This window comes from Asterias rubens, chromosome 21 (assembly GCF_902459465.1).
Source record: "Asterias rubens chromosome 21, eAstRub1.3, whole genome shotgun sequence".
In the NCBI taxonomy this organism is placed as follows: Eukaryota; Metazoa; Echinodermata; class Asteroidea; order Forcipulatida; family Asteriidae; genus Asterias; species Asterias rubens.
The window spans coordinates 7,639,277-7,660,597 of record NC_047082.1 but is presented as its reverse complement, the minus strand read 5'-3'; the positions used below and the strand labels follow the sequence as shown (position 1 = coordinate 7,660,597).

The window sequence follows — 21,321 nt, the reverse complement described above, 5'->3', positions numbered from 1 at the left end:
AACACCCCTGTCGCACCATGGTCACACAAAGTTGTGTGCTTTCAGATGCTTGATTTGGAGACCGCAAGTTCTAAATCTGAGGTCTCGAAATCAAGTTCGTGGATTTCTCGAAAACTGCATCACTTCTGAGGGAGCTGTTTCTCACATTGTTTTATACTATCAGCCTCTCCCCATTACTCGTAATCAAGAAAGGTTTTATGATAAGGATTATTTTGAGTAATTACCAATAGTGTCCACTGTCTTTAAACTTCAAAGGCAAACTTTGCTTAGAAGCCTACAGCAGCTTTCGATAGTATAAAGCATGGAGGCGTTTCACTTCGAAGTAAGGTGGTTATGGAACAAATATAATAAGTTGTTATGCCCCAAATCATGTTAATATGAGAAGCGTTCCTTCAGTAACGCTTCTCAGCTTGTGTACTATACTAAAGTTTTCGGGATTATTCTTCCTGCGTGAACATAATTCGCCCGGATTTTCGGCGATGTCTCAAAGTCGTGGAAGTATGAAATTTAGTTTAATATACATAACTACATTTTAGGATTGAAACCATCGAACGGTTCCACAACCAAATATGGCGAACTATTGTAGGATTTGAGCTGTACTTTCACTGCGCTGACTTTCAATGGAACATCAGCATGAATGACTCGGGTTTTGGCGCCTAAACTTATACAACTAAAATGAACGTGACATAGGCATAGACCGAATACACTGCTCGTCACCCATGGAAGATTTTGACTCAATGGTATTTTTTGTTCAATGGGTTTTATTTTTGTGTGATGAACTGTTGCCTAATAATGAAGTCATAAGTTATAACCAACAGGTGTGGCTCACGTGAATTCCCGTGCATTATCAGGATAACGTGATTATGACTTCATGCTTTTTAAACAGCCTAACTCAAAATTTGTGATTTCTTATCATCATTTCTGGCTAATGAGGGCATTTTGTCCATTTCAAAGTCTCAAATACATACTTGGCATAGGTGTGAATAATGTACCATGCCAAATCTTTGTCTCTTTTTACGCTTGTTCCGTTTTATGGCAAATCAGCTCATCTCTATATTTTGCTTTTCTCGTGTAAGCTTTCTAGTTGACCTGTGTTGCCGTGGAGTGGCTGGGTGGTTGTACGAGCCATCATGGTGATGCCATCTAACATTTATGGGTGCGTTCGTTTAGCTTCCCTGGGTCGACCCCGCAGTGCTCAATCGGGTGAGCCCCTGACAAGAGCTAATCGAACGATCACACCCGCCCTCTCGTGGTGACAGCATGCACCTCAGGTCACCCCCAAGTGACCCACTCCACAAGCAGGGCACTGAGGGCTGACCCTGGTGAGCCCGTCAAAGCTATTCGAACTACCGGGGCAGACCGGGGTCGACCCATGGAAGCTAAACGAACGCACCCAAAATCACTGTAATGAAACCGATGTTCGGAGGACAAACAGTATGGCACCTAAATTAGTGTATACTAGGAAACCACCATTTACAAAGTTGCTATTCTCTTAGGGATTTCGACTTCAGCCAGTTTTCCTTCAAAGTCAAGTATTACAAGTTATGGAACACGCGTTCTTCATGAGGCTACAATTTGTAACAAGAGAACAAACTGAAGACATTGGAATCAGTGATATGTAATATACATACTAGTAGTTTTATTTTTCTAAATCCAGTATTGTTTTCAAACAGAGAGACGGTAAAAAATAACAGTCTACAAACTCAGATATATTTCACAAAGATCATTCTTCTAGATCTAAAAACATATTCTAAATCACAAAACCAGACAAAAAGGAAAGTGTCAAAAAGGAAGAAATAGATATAAATCGACTTTGCGCAAAATAAGCAACTTCATCAATAAAAAAAAAACATTCAAATTGGATTCCTTATTGTACAAAATTTAAGACAAGAAAAAGAATTACATAGTAATTGTTTCAACAAGAATTACAACAAAGTCACTTTCGTTTTCCTGCAAAAGTATGAAATTTAGATACAAATTATTAGAGGCAGCTTGTCAGTTTGGAAAAAGTATTGCATAATTGATTGAAACAATCAATTTTTGATGATTTTAAAGTCAATGGAATGCGGTTCATTGCATCACAAGGGGGAAGAGACATCTTTCAATACTTTGCTTGTCACCTGGGTTGTTTTTGATCAGCAATTATAAATCAATATTGAAAGCTGACCCAAATGTATTTATAACCACTTCACAGTTGAACTGGTGAGGGGCCGATAGGGCAAGCTCAAAACCCAAAGAGCAGATGTTGGTAAATAATAATTTACATTGGTGACTTCAAATATGATATCACAGCTAACAAATTGTTTGGTCAATAACGAAAATAATGTTGACAGAAAGGCACTTGACGTTTAGATAACCACTGAAAGGTTGGATGTGTTTGTTTACAAAATTGTTTTTGGTGGGGCAACCGGGCGAGGTTATGGACAATAACAAAAACTGCACTGATTTGGTTCTCAGGGAGACCGCATTCTCATTTGGACCGCATTCTCATTTGGACCACATTCTCATTTGGACCTCATCCTCATTTAGACCACATTTTCATCATAGTCACAGTTCCACTTACGTAAATTGTTTCTTTTCTTGCGTTTGTCAGTTTAAAATTGTAATGCATTCTGTTATTATGGAAGAATATACAAGGGAGACAAGCTAAAGATGTCCATTGCCCATACAGTCATTGGTTTCGGTAGTGGCTTTAGTTCAGAGTCAGAATGGCATCCAGCACAATGTGATTAATGTCACAGTTAGGTTGTTCTCCATTTATTGGTGGTCCCAAATAGACCCCCTTGCAAGACGCAGACCGCTACAAAGATGAGTTCAAGCTCACAAAGAACAGCTATCGACCACATGATTTGCCTCCTTTGACCTCAGTGAGGGCGTTTTTAGTCCCCAGTGAGGGTGCTTTTTGAGCGAATGAGATCACATGCAAGGGGTTCTATACACAGTGTCAGGTGTTCTTATCACAGGCACACAAGAGCTTGATTATAGTGACCTGAATGCGGCACCTCTTGCTCACACTCTCGTCTCGATATGGCAGCATCCACAAGCATGTAAAACCGACTGAATGTATCAGTCTCCATCTTAGTAGGCGGTGGTGAGGGGCGTAGCTGGGGCGACGAGTCCCTAGGTGGAGAAGGCGGTGGGGTTTGTGAAGGCAGCTGGGACGATGCTGCGTGCGCATTGTTATGAACCGGAAGTTTAGCGCCCTCTTGTGTCTGACTTAGGTGACGGTATAACTCGGTGTGTTGATGGGACAGTGGCATACAGGGAAAGTTTGACCCTCTAGATAAGGTGAGGTCCATTGGTGCCCTGATGTACTGGTATGCGTTTTGATAGTTCAAGGGAGACGAGGAGGGTAGCATTGTGAGAGGTGATGAATGGTATTGGCTTGGTGGTGCTAATACAGGGCTACAAACTCGACCTGCGCTTGTTGATCCTGCATCGCTCAGAGATGGGCTGGATACATCCCTCTCCATGCACACGAGGTCATTGGGAGTCAATTCTGTGCGTTTGTTATGCTCGTGAATATACGGAGATGGGCGTGGCGAGGGGGCGCCCTCTGAGTACCCATCAGACTCATAAGGGGGTGAGTCGTACCCACTGGCACTCATTGATGATGTATCAGCTTCATTACCACTGTCAGATAGTCTACTGGATTCATCTAAGTTGATACGAGCATGAGCTTTGGCTTCTTCTGGACTTCCTTGTCCATCCTCCACCCCCTCTTCGTCTGATTGCCCGTTAATCTTCCCAGGTGAGCGTCTGCTGATGGTAAACTTGTCCGGGTCTCTCCCCTCTCTTCGGATCATGTCAGGGAGGATCCTTCTTCTGGCGTTGATGAACCAATTACACACCTGTAGAAGAGTCAAGTTGGCGACTCTAGCCAGGTGAAGTTTCTCTTGATCGTTGGGGTAGGCATTGTAGCGGTGTTCGTATAACCACAGCTTCAGGATGTTGACGGCTTCCTTGGGGAGATTGCCACGGCGTTTCTTGGTTGCCATGCCGGTGGAGGCTGGAGCGATGCCGCCGGATGGACGGAATTTCTTGTGGTGGATCACGCCGGCTCCGGCGGCGTCAGCAGCAGTGGACATATCTGTTGGGGTTGTGTTTCCGTTGGAATGAATCTTCACAGTAGCTGTGGAGTCAAACAAAAATAAAGCACATTATTATTTGAACTGTTTAAAAAGACCATGACAAAATAAAACAAAAATCATGCCTGTTTGCTTCGGTTTTGAAAGCGCTTTGGCACCAATGCAATTTCTCGTTAGTTAAAGGGCACCCTATGAGGAAATTGTCAGTTTCTACTGAAGCACTTCAAGGGGCATAGAGGCAATCGCCTGTGTTGCCTCCTTAAAGTATTATGCCTGAAAATCACTGTGATTCATTATCATAAAAACAAAATAATCAAATGTAATGAGTTAAGCTGATAAATGGATGTTTACCTGTACCCTTCACCTTGATACTCTAATAGACACCTTCATATTAAAACTTTCTCACACTTATGTGTTTAAAAAAAGGCTTATAAATATAAATATAAACAAAATTGTAAAAAGAAAAAAAGAAAAAAAACAGCGCTTTTTCTTTTATAAAAATCATACAGCTTCAACATAATAAGTACGACCTCAGCATTCATGGAACTGAAACAGAAACTGCACTACAGTCATTCAGGGATACATCGTGTTGGCAACTATTGGAGAAGCAATTAGATTTACACAACGGCAATATTATTTCGAGTCATTTCCTTATGCAGCTCGACTCAGTTATAGGCAAACAAGAAAACATGTTTAACGTCCTGCCTTTTGGAGGAAAAAAGGTAATGAGGGCATTTTTCTTTTCTTCTCTTTAAATTCTTCTTTTTTTTGGGGGGGGGGGGGTAAAAACTAAAATCAAAAATGAGGCGGGATCTAAAAAGGAAGCGGGCGGGGACACTGAACATGTTTTTATTGTTATTTGGCCTTATAAACCCAGGGTTCAAACCCAGACAGGTGCCTCCCCTGGGATAGCGGGAAGTGCTTGCAGTATCAGGCAAGGCCATCAGGGTCTCCCAGTCCCCAGGCATTTTAGGAAGGAATCAGGTTCTCAGAAGGAAATAGCTTTACCATCTTTTGCAACTCCAGGACTTCCCACAGGGCCTATACTAAGAATTTGGGGTGGTTGGGAAACCGTTCAGCCTACCAAGTTGGTAATGGATTTACAGTTTGTGTAGAGGGGGTTAGTAGATCTCTAAAAGGCCGCAAGCAACACATTGGGGGAACATGCCACCATGCAAACAAGAAAGGACAGCCATTGGTTTATACGAAAACCTACGAGGATTTTGACTGAGAGTTTATTAAAGGAGCATGATTAAAACCTAATGCCGACTTCCTAGCAATTGCAAATAAATCACCGACAATCTCATTGTTGTTTGGGGAACACGATACCAATAAAGACCAACCGTTGATGTATGAAGACCTACGATATCAATAGTATTTTGGCTGAGATATTAATAAATGATTTTAACGTAATGCGGACTCACTTCCAATAGAATCACCGTTATTAAATACATTACCGCGTCTTATCATCTGGTATTGCCATTGTAACTTGGGTCTGCCGTAACCACTGTACATGATTAAAATGGCTACAAGTATTAATTACTTAGGGTTCATGCATAGTCCCTGAACCCAATACACGCTGGAGGAACGCATTGTCTGAAAACCTGACCCCCTGATACGCGCATGTAATAAATAAAGTCTTTAGTATATGACCGAAGACAGACAGACGACACAGGAGGGCTTGGCACCTTCAGCGACATCCAAGGGGTGCCCTAGCGAAGCTTCGTCCCCCGGTTCCCACGTGCCTTAATACGGCGGCCCCTCGCCACTGGACACCCTTTGATCCTAGTTTTACGACTGATGTTTTATCAATTGCAGTTCTTGTAAACTGAATCCATGCTGAAGGTTATATTAATATTTTGTCAACAATGAATTTCATCCAGGTTCCGAGGTTGCATATAATTGTAAGGTGCGGATACATGTTGGCTGCACGCTTGGTTACCAGCGTGTGTTAAAGTTACATTGGTAGAACTAGGAGTCAGTCCATAGACTTGTAGTGTCTTAGACACATTGACTTATAGGAAAGCCTGGCTCTAAATTTAAGCAGATATTTATATCCAACCTCTGGATGCCTTATACTTCACGAAGCCCCCCCCCCCCCCCCCTCTGGTTTCCTTATATTTACAAATGAAAACATGCCTTGGTGCCCTCGCCCCTTCGAAAACGTAGCATACAGGCCTGCCTTTATGTTTAAAATCGTGCAACGGTAAATTTTGTCCAAAAATGTCCTTGAAAATAAATGAATACTCAATTTGACATAATTTTTGCACAAACTAGCTGATTAAACTATAATCTAGACAACTAGTACACATGGTCATTCCTAAACCATTGAGTGTGTAACTGACCGCAGTTGGTCAAAATAGTTTAGGAAAGTTCATCAAAATAAATTAGCAATATTATGACACTGCTTGGCTGGCACTGGCAGCATGCAAAGCGCCAACGACAACTCTCTTCGATGTGTCCACATAATTTCATCCGGTATGTTTAGTGTCGTTATCAAAATGTGCAGTGCTATAAATAACCTCACTTAAATACCCATATGGTGACCACTAAATTACTAAGAAAAAGTCCCCAAATCATTATAATATAATATAATACTAGGAAAATGAGTTTAATTTTACTTTAAAAAGTTCCTTGTTTGATTTCAATTATAGTTGTTACCTCATGCTCTGAAGGTTACGCATCTATTTATACAAATAAATATATAAATAAATAAATAAAGTTGTACAAATAGAACACGATTAGAACAACATGCAAATCGAAGATGGTCACAGCTGTTGTCTGAACTGGGTCATCTCCTTTTCACCGAGACGGGAGAGAAAGTGTTCTGATCCTAAAACCACATGGCGAGAGGAATAAACCATCCAAGCGTGACTACTAAGATATCCATAATCATAACAATTGTATTGAAAACTTTACAATGGCCAGCCAGACCACAGTTCGGCCACAACAAACCTTCTGGACACCTAGGAATTATGTGTTAAAAAATACAATCATCACAACAGCCTCTTCCGATCCCAGTGTGGAGAGATAAATCTATATTCAGTGTGAGAGCTGTCGACTACAGCTGGTGCCATGTTGAATTATTGTGCAATTACATGTACATTTCGAAATCGGGCATTTAATTTTGCATAACCGCTTATTGGGAAAACACATGTTGTGAAAAACGTGGTGCTGCAAAAGACGTTACGTCATTATTATTTTGTCAAACTCACTGATGTCCATGCTGGCTCGATAAAGATGCGTTAACGTAACACTGTGTCGTTGTCATGTTGATTTGTGTGCGATAGGCTAATTATAATAACGCTTACATCTATTCTCCACAATTGTGGTAAGAGTACAGTATTTTAGCAGGCAAAACAAGAATGGCACACTAAACATTTGTATTTTGAGAAGCGTTTACTCAGTGAGTCAGTATAATAATTCTCAGATTGTGTATTGCTGTTAGGGATCATCTGATCTTAACCACTGTAACTATAAAAAGCAAACCTAAATCCAACTACCTCCTATAAATTATAGGCAAGTGCCATCCCTTTTGAACTAGTGTCATCTAATAAACGAAGACGATGCTAATGCAGACACGGTAAAATTATCCCCAAAACACCTAGGACGAAACGTCACATCCACTCCCAATGTTCTCGCTACATACCCCTCCTCGCAAATACAACATGTAGCTCATCCCTAGCCATGATTAAAAGTGTTCAAACATATGAATTCAATTTCAATGGAAACAATATACTCAGTGTAGATGTATGTCAAGTGATAATAAGGTTTTTCCTGATTGAATTATAGGTGGGATTTGTTCGCATCGAGTAGAGGGGGCGTTGTATTTCATCTTGTCTGGGATTTAGCATTAGCAACGACGACAATGCACGTCAAGCAGGTTTTCCCGGCCAATTCATTAATAGAAATTGATGGTTATTTTGGCACTTTGTGTACACATAAATCGAGATGATGTATATATAGGCCTACAATGTTAAACTGTGTCAAATACAAGTACAATGTATGCCTTATTTGACTGTGCTGGTCGTGACGTCACACGTCAGTTCATTGCCAATCTTTGGTAAGGAGTTTGCAATGACAACGTCAATTTATTTGTTGCAGTTTTATGATTATTCAATATTGAACCTAGATAGGCTAGCCTACAACTTGTCACACGGGTCCAATTTTATAGAACTGTTTTTGTATAAAGCATAATATGTGTGCTAAGCACAGTGCTAAGCACAATGAGTTACATTCTGATAAGTTATATAATAAGGCTACCAGCAGTAATACCATTTGACATAATAGGTCAACAAAATGTAGCTGATATTCAACTTGGTTTTGTTTAACAATATTTTTTGCTCTCTGTAAAATTGGGGCCATGATGCATTATTGAGTAACGCCAACAAACGACTAGGGCAATGGTCAGGGGCTTCTGATGAATTGAATGCCTATTTTTTGCTGTCGACGTGTGCCACGCTCTGTCTCTTTTTTCAAAATTCCATTAGATATCAAGCGAACAAAAATAACATACACGACCAACAATTCCTTTGAAATACGAAACCACAATGCGCGTGTCACCTGCACCTGCTGATGTTTTCAGCCTGGAGAGAAGAAGAAAAACGAGCCAGGGAACAGCGGCTGCGGTGCCCATCAGAGAGGACAGATGAGAGCCCAGATTCTATTGTATTTAGACACGATGCTATGGGGACAATGCATTTACCTCTTGTCTACCATAAGGTTGAATGGTTTTAGTTATCGAGTAGCTGTCAATATGGTTTGGGGATACCATGATTCTGCACAAACGCAGGCGAGAACCGTATTGACTAGCTTTGGTATATCAACAAGTAGAACTAAATGGGATACGAAAACGATCTATTAATGAGTTTGTTTGTAGCCAAAATGTATTTATGTTGATATAGCTACAGCAAATCCGCAGGTAATTTGTATGCGAGTCTAACATTCTATCTGATATTGCCGTCAGGTGGTAGCCCTATCTCAAAATTGTGTCCAGTTGGTGAAAAAAAAAAAAAAACATGGATGCATATTCACACTTCAAAAGCAGAGAGATTTGATTGACATTTTTAAACTTCAATTTCGCCTCATCAGATCGTCATTTCGCCTCAAATAGTACATCAAATTGCCCACAGACCATTATGGTGTCACAAAACAAAAACACACATCACTAGTTAAATACACTTACTTCACTGTTTGCATCATATCCATACAATAAAACAAACCCCCAGCAAATAATAACGACTAAGAGAGACGAGACTTTCTGGAGCTCGCCAGGCCGATATGACAGCAGCCGCTACCGAGAACAATCCGCTCCATGACTGTATAAACGGCGTAACAATAACACTGCGAACGTGGCAACACGTGGCATACAAGAGGCTTTATCAAACACGGATCGGAACACGTGTCAAAAATACAACTATCTGTCTCCCTCGAACCTTCCTCCGTGCTCGAACTGCGTATGGTTCGAAACCGAAACCAGGGAGATCTTGATGCTGTACGGGGAGCAATGGATTAAGGTACTTCAAGTTAGTGAATAGAGGTGCCAAAGATAGGCTGAATTTTTGAAAAGACCAAGAAACTTCCAAACCGACTCGAGAACAAAAGGCCTCTCGAAAAAAACGGACACGTGTCTTAATTGATATTTCAAATTCAATTGGCTGGCTGGTCGAAACCGAAATCATAGAGTGGGGTTGATAAAGGACCCTCGTGTGAAGGGGGTCGAGCTTTTCCGGGACGGAAGGACGAGCCGTGAAAAATTTGGTATGACATTGACAGACAGAAGTAACTCATTGTGCAGTTACTGAATAGATCCACGACATTGCAGTTTGTTAACCAATAATATTAGTATGGAAACACGAGGAGGCCTGATACTTCACGGTGCCTTAATGCACCCTGGTCATTGCCTTGGTGCCATTGAAATGCTCCAGTAGGGAGCATTTCATCTAGGTGTGGGCCCTTTACCAAGGAGAAAATGCCTTGCTACCTTCGCCTTTTCAAAAACTAAGCATACACTACAGACCAGCATGGCAGGGGATGCAAATAAAGTGACGGTTTAAGAGAAGGTAATTTTAACAAAAGAGAAAGATTCGTCTCAATTCATTCACTGCATGTGATTACTTGACACGTCAATAATCATTCAATGGTGTTAATATACAATGAGAATTATTAATAAGCAGTTAACACTGGAGCGAACAGTGTAAACATTATCAGTTGACGCGTCAATATTTTCAAACTCGCTGTCAGCTACACCCGGAACTTGCCACCACCACAAAGTTCAACTCTATTTGTAGTTTTTCTTCAACGGCAAACTGAGTTATAAATGAAAGACAACAGAGTCTATGGACTGTTATTTGTACAACTACCCTCACCCACAGCCAGCTGTTGTCAACTCGTGTCCATTCGTTTGGCACGCGTTGCCAATTTGCACAAAACAGTGAAGTATTAGCACTCTCTGGGGTGCAACTGTGACAGCGTGTTCAATAATTAGCACTAGTTGATTAGTAAGCATAAACCACAAGTGGACTTAAGCAGGGTAACAGTTTGTCACCTTTATTTGTTCCTATCTCTGCGGCCATTCCTATGATGACAGATACCCCATGTGCAGTAACGGTACATGTGTAGTAATGCGATAGGGAGCCACGCTACGTTTACCATGCCCCCTAACGCCATGCATAATAACAGCCTCGCGTAAGAGTAAGACACCCAATATCCTGCATTCTCGCCATACCTTGATGAAACGAAAGAACACTGACATGACGAGAAATCCGTAACCCGGATTTCATTCTTAATGATAAAATGATTCCCCAGCTATTCGTCAACAGGTGAGGTTATCGCTTGCCTTTATTGCGTTACATCACAGAGGCAGTAGTCAAAGCCATCCCTCGAGGATCCTTAGGGTATCCTTCTGGAGTCCCTTAGCCCCCATTGTCCTTGCTGATAAACACGCTCACGGAAGTTACAATTGCTGGATATGGGTAAACTGCGGAAGACGTCATAAAAGGGTGACCGGAAATTTAGGACGCAAACGGTCCAGACTCAAGTTTTGTTCCAAGACACCTATGCCCTTGTCGGGGGTGATTTCTGCTGATGCAGGCTGACACGTGGTTGGGTTTTGACAGGTAGATCAATTAGAATCACTGAATGACATTATTATTGCTGAAATCTCCCCCTTTAAACCGTCTGACTCATTTCAGACCAAAATGAATACATTTCCTCGGTTCCCATAGCTACTTTAGAGGGCTCGTTCAGCGTGACTCAATGACGTTGAAAAAATGACCAAGACAACTTGAATTCAGTAACTGAAATCGGCGAGATAATCTGATAATTTGTTCATCCGGTGGTTTGGTGTACGGAAGTCAAATAACATATCTACGGGGACCAGACTGGTATTTGTATATGGAGTAATCAGACGGAAGTTTACTCCAATCTTGATGGAGCCGAAAAACACCTTGGGCGATGGTCTCTTGGAAGTCCAAAGAAGTCCAAAATCATTCATTTTGAATCGGATTGGTGAAGCGATTTATTTGCCCTTTCCTGTGTCCCTTTAGTACAGTTGTTTTCCACAACAGTTCACCCACGTACAGTGTTTTCCACAACAGTTCACCCACTTGTGATTGAACGATTGAACCTGTTTCAACCATTATGTTTTCTCTTATTTACCTACTTTTATATTTTGACCATCAAGGTTTGATAGACGATGTTCATTTAAGGGCCTTTCGGTTCTTTTCCATTTTGTGTCGCATTTTGCACCTAAACTCAGTGAATATGCCTAATTACTAAGTTGTTATATAATCAGTATTAGTGGGCATAAAACAGAAAAAGCTGAACAAGTTTTAGGATGTGCACAAATTCATATCAAAAGTTTCTAAACAAAATAAGACAGCCAGGAACCGCCATTTCCATTTCAGAACCCAACCGTTCCGCCAGTCACATTATTTGATTCACACAGGAAGCGTTTGACAGCGTCAGAACAAACCATGGAGGGGAAGACCATCTGGAAAAACCATTATTTAGCTTCCCAAAACAAAATGACAGCTTTTTGTACTAAGGTCGTCAAATGAGGTGAATTTTCTGTAATAGAGTTACTGCTCCACTGAAGGCGGAAATGCATGTGTTTCTGTTGATAAGAGCTTTACGTTCGAAATGACAGAAGTATCAGTCAACGGCATGTGTAGCTCTACTACACGAGTAGAAGTCTAAACAACCTCAAGGATAACTTATTCTGCATTCGTAGTGATATGTCAGTATCAGTAGAGACACATTGCTTAAGCGCATTAATTATGACGTCACATGTTAATGTCAAACGAAAGACATACGTGTATTGTTGCTGAAGAGTTAAGTCCCCATCAAGTGGCAAAACTTAATTTGGTTTCAGATTAAAACTCCAAACGGACGGCAACATAAATATATAGAAATATCAGACAGTGTTGTGCCAGAGATACCCAGATACTGTTCTGACAGATGCTTCATTTTTGAAAGGACAAGGGCACCAAGGCACCGAGGAAATTGTAAACTTCTTCTGGATCATTTCAATTCAAGGACACCCAGGCAATCGCCTCCGTGAAGTATCATCAGGCAAGTGGCTAGGTATCGCCATGGTGTCGTTACGGTGTACCAAACCCAAAGCAAAAAAACGAAGCCGCTTCCCTGAGCCTTTAACCACACTATGGTATTTGATTAATTCCAACAAGCCCATCGCAAAACTGAGTTTATGCAATTCCCTTGTCCAAACAACAACAGAACTCCTACTGGCATTTAGACGAAGAAGAAAAAAATGCCCCAGGCAAAATAGCCAGGCAACAATTCCAGAAAATCAGTTTTTAACGATCCAGAATCACTGTTCCTAAAAACACACTATTTATTTTTAACCACCATACAAGGTCAGAGTCAGACGCTACCATACAATTTAACAGAATAAATGTATCGATAACGCCATACAAGGCTAGACTAACGAGCCCCATTTCATGCCTAGTCCACATCATCATCACCCATGGTTGCCAGTCCAGCTAAGCATGGGGTAACAAAAAACTTCCAAAAGGCTTTAGATTAGCTCGACTGTTGAAGGTACCGAATCAATATGGTTGATTAATCGAACTCCTTTATTAAATAATTTACGTCGAGTGTGTAAGACGCGGCTAAAGCATGATACATGCTTAAAGGAGGCAACGAAGGCGATTTCCTCCGTGCATTGATGCCCTTGCTTATAATAAATCAAGTAGAAACTTACAAGTTCCTCATAGTCATAGAGTGCCCTTTACCAAGAGAAAATGCCTTGGTGCCATTGCCCTTTCAAAAACGAAACATACACGCCTGCCGGCATAACTTTTCATTACAGCTGACATCACTGATCTGCAATGGTAATGTCACAATTAATGTTTAGCTTTTACAAAGTAGCGTGAGGTCCAGTTTACGTGGCACTGTTTGTGTCGTTCTCACATGGGGTCGAGGATGATGATAGTTTTGTTTTCAAACCAAACTTGAGATTTCCTTCTTTGTTTACTTCCTTGCGAAGTGCTTTGAGTCGAATGTGAATCCTTAAGTTACTCGTGGAGTGCCGTGGAGTGAGATGTGCATTGTTTTGTCAAGATGACCAAAAAATGCAAAATCTGTCAGATCTCTCGATGATCTGGAACAACTGATAAACAGCCATAATTGCCATTTTAGAGTTATTTTTGTTAATAGTCCGGACTATTCACAGACTGCCCTCACGCCCAGTCTCGAAATTTACCCCAAAGTACAGGGTCCGTTTAACCATCGTAAATGAAGGAAGTGGTGTTATAACTCATTGGGGCACGTTTGTATACCTATAGTTAGGAAGCACAGGTCATGTTGACTGAACTCATTCATAGAAGCTTTAGGAATAAATAGAGTCTGATTCCGGCATTAGCACTTGATCGATGATACTTGATAATATTACAACGAAGTGTAGTCTTTGATAAACCAGTGACACCATTCAACTGGGTATCACGCGGTAGGTTTACCCATTCGCATTATAAAACTTGATTCATAGAGGCTTTAGGAATAAATAGAGTCCGAGTCCGGCGTTAGCACTTGATCAGCAATATGACAACTAAAAACGAAAGATAAACCAGGGAAACTTACTTAACTGCGTTTTAAAAGGTAGTTGTATCCAATGGGATTTTTTTTTGCGCCTAACAAAAAACTTGACACGTACCGTTTGAAAAGTTGTGGATAAATGGCTGAAAAAGAGGATTTACCAAAACGTGCATACTTGTCACGTGTTAATGAAGTTAATCACATGGGTGCTCACATGGTAGCCAGCTAGCAACACGCCCCTTTTCTTTCAGAGCTCAAATTCGCAGATGAGTTATTACACCAAACGTGGTTTATGACACGCCGTACAAATTGTAAAAAAAAATTTGACAAAACAGATCGTAGTAATATGACAATAAGAGGTTTGCAGTTGCGAGTATATGGCTCTGTGTACTCAAGCGTTACCAACAAACAGTGAATGGGAAAACCATATGGTGTACAGTATCCATTGACTGTACCTAGCCTGCAGACTTCACAAAGATTTAATTTAGACTCCCCCCCCGCCTTCTTCTCCCGTAGTAAATGAAAACATACCCGCATAGCTAGCCGTACAAGACTGACTTCCTACCGATATTTTACGAGGGTCAGTGACGGATGTAATGAAATCATTTGAAACCTGAGATATTACATCGTTCATTATTTGCGAAGTGCAGGCTTTTTTATGATAAATAAAAACCCTACAACAACAGAATTAGGTTTCCTGCTCGCGTTACACTTTACTAACAAAAAGACACTGGTTGACATCCTGTAGGCTCCTTTACTTTCCTAAATTGTCCCCCACGGGTACCAGTTTGTCCTCCTGGATAAAGAGGAGTAATTTGTTTTACAAAGTGATCAGAGAACAAGGTGGGATTGAAACGAGCTTGTGAGCGGACAAACACATAAAACAGTCGTATGTAACAATATATTGAGATACAATGCCAAGATTGGTTTAAAAACTATGAAAGGCGATACCATGACAGTGAAATAAGAGGTTCAGCTACTATAATTACAATTATTTTGGCGAAAGGAACCAAAACATTAATATCCAAAAAATTGCCAAGTGTCTGAAACATATCACTCAAGGCTTGGGGCAAATAAATAAAACACAGCTCCACAACTGTTCTTTAATGTTCTAGAAAGTTAATGACATTTTGAAATGCAAATCCATTTCCATATAACAGATGGAAATTATGAATGAAATTGGCGACAGCAGACTGTTCTATAATTAGGTCCTTGTCGCTCGTTTATAGTTTTGTCTCATCTCATTTGCATTTTTATGAATGAACCGGTGGTAGAATGAAACATGCGGGTTGGTTAAAAGTAAAACAGCAATCAAACCGTGAAGGTTCCCTTTGGGTGCCTATACTTTTTCCTATCGATACATCGGTAATAACTGACTTTAATTATGCAGCGTCCACTGTGAAATAATCACCAACCAGCAGAAATCGACTCGCTGTTTGGAGTGAAATAAAAAAGGAGTGGGTGAGGTTGGTGGAAGAAGTGGGTTAGAAATACCAGCATGTTTCTACCACACCATCTCCCCATGGTCTCACATGGCAAAACAAATTGCCTCCAAATGAAACAAAGAGACCTTCTAAAAAAGGAACCATGAGCTTGCCTCATCAAGACCAACAAATACATGTTTCGTTTTTGTAAGGACAAGGGCACATAAATGTGACATGAGTAAATTTTTAATTTCTACTGTAGCATTTTAAGGGCACCGAGGCAATGCCCAAGGGGCATGGAGGCAATGTCATTCGTTGCCCCCATGACGGATCATGCCTGGGGATGTCACTTCAGCAAGACTTGTAAAACACAAGATCTACCAAGTCTTCTGTATATCCGTATGACATGTGTAATCAACCGTGCCATGAATTGTAGATAAAAACGAAACTAAAAAAAGACATCGTGTTCAAACACCGACCCAACGGGTGGTTTAGAATTATGAAGTAAGCACGCCGCCAACGGTGCATTTACTTCCTAAATAAAGAACAAGAAAAAACGGACATCATTACTGGAGTACGCAGACTTTCACCATATGAGGCTAATGTCAACTGATCCGTGAATTAATTTGACATGAGCTCGAGACACCATAAACCTCCACCCAGTACCGTGCCATTAGCTGGGGCAGCAACCCCCCCCCCCCCCCCCCCTACACAAACCGTGTCCACCAAGCTTCTCCGACGACAAATCGACCCGATCTCAGGTAGCCTTTGTGCAGTGCATTGTCTGTGAAAAAAATGAGGGCTATGCAAAGGGGGGTTGAAAAGAGCTGGAATTAGTTTTGGGATGCTGACCGCCTGGAATTTGCCACCGCTTTCAATAGGAGATTTTCGATTTCTGTACGTACTTTTGTGTGTGCTGCGGTGAAAGAAACCCCATACCGCCTGGCCTGCATAGACGCACAGGTACATGGAGCAGACTTTTTGTCTGCAACAGTTCACCACGAAGCCGAATTCAATAATCATTGAGTATTATTAGATTTTTAGTTCAAATAACTGGCGTACTAGAACAAATTTCTTGGGACAATTTTTTCCCTGACACGAAATTCTAGAAAACTGTAGGGCATGACTACTTTAATTAACAAATGCAACAGCTGATTTCAGTTGTAACAACCCAATTATGGACAATGCCTACCCATGGGTTCCACTATTTTCACCCTTCTCATGGTCTCACCCAACGGATTCAGCCCAAATTTTCACATGGTTGATCACGTAAAACATGAACACCGTCTTCGGCTACTTTGTAAGCTCTACCAAACCTGTACACCAACAACTCTAAGACCCGTTTGTTGGAGTTTATGTCCCAGTACAGGAGTTTTGTATAAACCCAGTTGGACTGCGTTATAAATAGTCTGACGTGCCCAACCACAAAAGCGCGTATACGACACGGGTGGAGAGTTTTGCATTTTTACTATCTTTAAAGGTGAACGCGTTGCATTTTGTATAATCAATTCCAAACAAAATGGTTTCCATTCTTCAAAGATACCAGATCTTATCACCATTTGACAAGCAATGTACACTTAATCTCCCCCTAAACGATTTGCTTTTTGGCAACGTCGTGTCCACACAGCAAAAACTGGTGTTCCCAACCTAAGGTACACTTAACGCCCTACAAGAACAAACACGCAAATATTTGCTATTGAGCATGTCGACAAGCGGAGTTTACCCTTCGCAAAGTCTTTCCAAAAAACCATTTGCCCCACGATAAAACTAAGTCTAAAGTTCTCAATAATGAAACGTCCCAAACAGGAAAAACCAGCAGTTAATTTCTTGAACTTCAAATGAATGTCCAAATCAGAGGCCAGAAAGTTTGGAACAAAAACTGAAAATGTGTTATTTCAAAAAATGTATCCCTTTAAAAATGAGAAGTTTAAAGAGACGTTAATCCGTTCTCTTTAAAGTCTTGCACATTGACATAGTATATAAACCCTTATTGATTTGCCTGAAGATGACTTCTCTTCAATGCACCCCCAGTATACAAAAAAGGGAATTGCCTGACTGCTTGACAGTTCTGCCATTCTACGTTTCCCTATAGAGACACATCAATACTAATGTAAATCAACCTGCCTTGGGGGGTTTACAACTTACGGCAAGCTTAAAAAACGTGGTCCAATATTGTGTACACAATGAGCATGGGTGGTTGACAATGAGTTCGTATGGGGGATAATGATAGCATGAAGGTGTTGTCTGGTGGGCCGTGGGTTAAGGGGCATTAAGCTATCTTATGCATACACAGCAAGGGGCAGAAGTTTGCAAGCCATTGGCACTATCTCCACCTACCAGGAAATTTAATGGTATCGTGTGCTTAAATGCCAACGGAACGACATGTGACAAATAGATCTGACATCCATTAGGAACTGAACCGACTTATACCAAACCACCAATATATTACTCAAGCCTGGCCCAAACAGACAATTGTGTTTAAAGGTCACAGTGCTGGTACCAGTATGAAAATTCAGGTCTGGAAAATGAATTCAAACTTATGAAAGGCAAACCAAAGCCGAATCCTGAGCAACAGAGCCCATGGCCTCTGTGTAAATTTAGGCATTTCAATTACAAAGCTTTATTGGAATTATGAAGTAGACCAAAAAAGCAGCTAGAGATGATTACATTTTACTAAAGTAATCCACCTTTAAACCCGGTGTTATTGAACGATACTTGTAGATTAAAGCAGAGTTACCTAGCAGAGTAACGGGTTTTTTTTAAACCAAGAAACAGAAGGCACAAGCACGTGGTGTTGCAAAGACACGCTGTGTCAAAACGCTAGACTAATAAACCCATGAGCCCATCACATCACGCTGAGCTTAGACCTTGTGGTGTTGTGTCACTTTCCCGTGGCATCACCATCGCTCCCAAATTGGACTAGACTATTGCCGTTTTTAAAATATGCTTTTATTGCATCCCAGATTTATGGGGGATCGAATTATGATGCGTCCCCGAGTGTTGCTATGGAATGTTGGGGGCTTTGCGTGAAGTCTACCCCGGGCAAACAAAATGACCTCGCAGTTTGCGTTCTGGGGGAAGGCGATCGTGTTTCGTGTTTGAGAGTCGTAAAAGCAGAGCATGATGTATTATATCAATGTCATAAAATTCTGAATAATTCATGTTTTAGCTTAGTTTTTTATTTGTTTCTCGGTTGCTCTTTGATAAACGCAAACAGTTGCTGGTAGTACAACCCCCTACAGATCCTTCATCATATTTTATGTGAGAATTAACAATATTGCTTGAACAATGGAGAAGCACACAGTATACACACATGCCAACCGCTGTTTTAGAAGTACAGCAACCATAAAGTCAACACACAGGGGAGTTGTAAAAGTTCAGGTTTTTGTGGACTAGAAATGTCACCATACTGATAAAGTCTGAGCCTGCTAAACTTAACAGAAGTGTTTATTTGAATAGAATAATGTGTCTTGATAATTTACGACTGTGCCCGTTTTGGAGGAGCTTAACATTCTATGGTTCTCTACTCGTTCGTTTTTTCCTTGATCCGATTTCAGTGTGTGTCAAAATATGATAACATTTCCACAGCATCAACAGGTATGTGAGGGTCAGTAGGGTTACCCGCAGTCCTGGCATGATGATGGACTTAACTTGCATTGAGACTTGGGTAACTAGAATCTGAGTTATAGATCAGTCTTGATTATTAAAAGCCTTAAAGGCACTGGACACCTTTGGTAAATTTGTCAAAGACCAGCATTCTCATTTTTGTATCCCAATTTTATACATAAAATAACAAACATCATTGGGCACATTATCGGTTATCGAAGTGAACAATGAAAACACCCTTGTTGCAAAAATGTCTGTGCTTTTACTTGCATAATAAAAAACTTTAGAGGATGTTTCTCACAATGTGTTATAGCATTATTATGCTCTCCGTTGCTCGATACCAAACCTCAAACAAATAATGCTGACAACTGTTTTGAGTTATTATCGATAGTGTCCAGTGCCTTTAAGCCTTACGTGTTTACTGAGTGAATGCAGCTTTGAGTGAATGCAGCTTTGCGGATTTTTGTATAATTATCGATCTAGATTATAGAACCGTAAAACTGTGGTCATTATGACGTAACTAGTTGTAGAACACTTTCAAACTTCACTAGGTTGGCTACATACTACTGTAGTGGTATCGAGCCCGTCTTTGAAAGGTTTTTGTGTGGGGGGGGGGGGGGGGTGGAGAGGTGACATTCAGAGGGAACATTGGCGACAGTTTCAAACGCTAATTTTAACACAATTTCCGGGGAGCTCAGCGCCAAATCTCGCTATATGACTGTCCGTCTAAATATGAATGGTTACTTGCCACAACGCCCAGGCCACGAGGTCCTAGTCATAACCTTGTGGTTTCATGGGTTGACAAGTAACAAACCATTTGGTTGATCATGTCTAAATGGGTAACACACACTCTACGGCTATGACGCACTGCTAGCGACGACCAACAATATTATAACAAATTAACATAGCTTCATTACTGATTATGTCATCACATCATAAATGAACTAACATTGACAGATCATCATCCACACATCGAATAATAATCTTTATATTTACAGAGAGTTAAACGTTCTACCTTACTTCATTTCTACCTCCATGATTAAATGGACATGTATTCGAAACTTTGCCTCGTGCAGACGATCAGAAGTGTTTTACAAAGAAGTATCTCAATTATAATTCACAACCAAAGGCAAACAAAAAGTAGAACAAAACAAAACATCGACGATGAGGGATGAAAGAATTGACAAAGTTTTTGCCTGGCATTTTTGAAAAATGCTTCATGATTCAAGCGTGGAGAAGATTCGAGTCTGACCATGGAGCAATAGTCTGACGCAACTGCCCATTTGAAAATGTAAAGGAATTATAAACACGTGCACACAGCCACACAGTGTGTGTGTCTACAGCACGCCATTGACGGATCGCCTGACCCAACCATATTGTCTAGAAAGCATGGTGACCAAGTAGAAAAAGAAGCAACAACACATCATCTCACAAAACTCACCTTTCTTGTTGAAAATACGCATCATGGACGTTCCCTGTCTCTACCAGTAGTCTATCCAGCAGGCAGAGAAAATCCGGCTGGAAAACTGTTCCTAGATCCTTTGTTGCCACAAAAAAAGCTGGCAGCCAAATAGTTTCGGTTTTAAATGTCGGTTGGCAACGTGGTTGTGTGCGATAAAGCGAGGAGCGTTAACAAACAGCGTGTTGTAGTTGTATAGCAGAATGAATCGACTGAATTCATGGTTTGACAGTAGTGTTGGAGAGAGCGTGCTTCCCCCCACACACAGAGCGAACCCAGAGCTTCCAGCACGTGGTCCCACTACTACACCAGCGCGTCGTCGAGGACACTCCTCACGCAACACCGACCAATCAAATCCCTCCAACGCTTGACAGCCATTCACTTAAAAATGATAATGAGCTACAATTCCTTTGATATGTTAATCGTATTTACAAACCCCGCCAACTGATGAATGGGGCTCGGTGTGTTACGTGTGTGTGTGTGTGTGTGGAGTATGTAAATGAGTTGTTGTAGATACGCCATTGACGCGACTGTTTCTGACAGTTGGCTAGTATTTACAGTAGTTTTATGCATTCCTACACGTGGTGTGTAATGACACCGGGCTTTCAAGGGTAGCTTTTTCTACCTCTATGGTTCTTGTTTTCTCATGACAGTTTATCGTAAATCCTCCATGGTATGGCCATGTATG

At 41.0% G+C, this 21,321-nt stretch overlaps 1 protein-coding gene across 1 annotated transcript; it reads right to left on the bottom strand.

Moving 5' to 3' along the window:
* Positions 1–1,617: 1,617 nt before the first annotated feature.
* On the bottom strand, positions 1,618–20,867 carry LOC117304717 (homeobox protein araucan-like). Its single transcript, XM_033789315.1, has 2 exons — positions 20,616–20,867; positions 1,618–4,132 (listed from the first exon to the last, which is right to left on the bottom strand). The coding sequence occupies exons 1-2, from the start codon at positions 20,638–20,640 to the stop codon at positions 2,958–2,960; spliced, it is 1,200 nt and encodes a 399-aa protein (XP_033645206.1). The 5' UTR covers positions 20,641–20,867; the 3' UTR covers positions 1,618–2,957.
* Between the last annotated feature and the right edge of the window lie 454 nt (positions 20,868–21,321).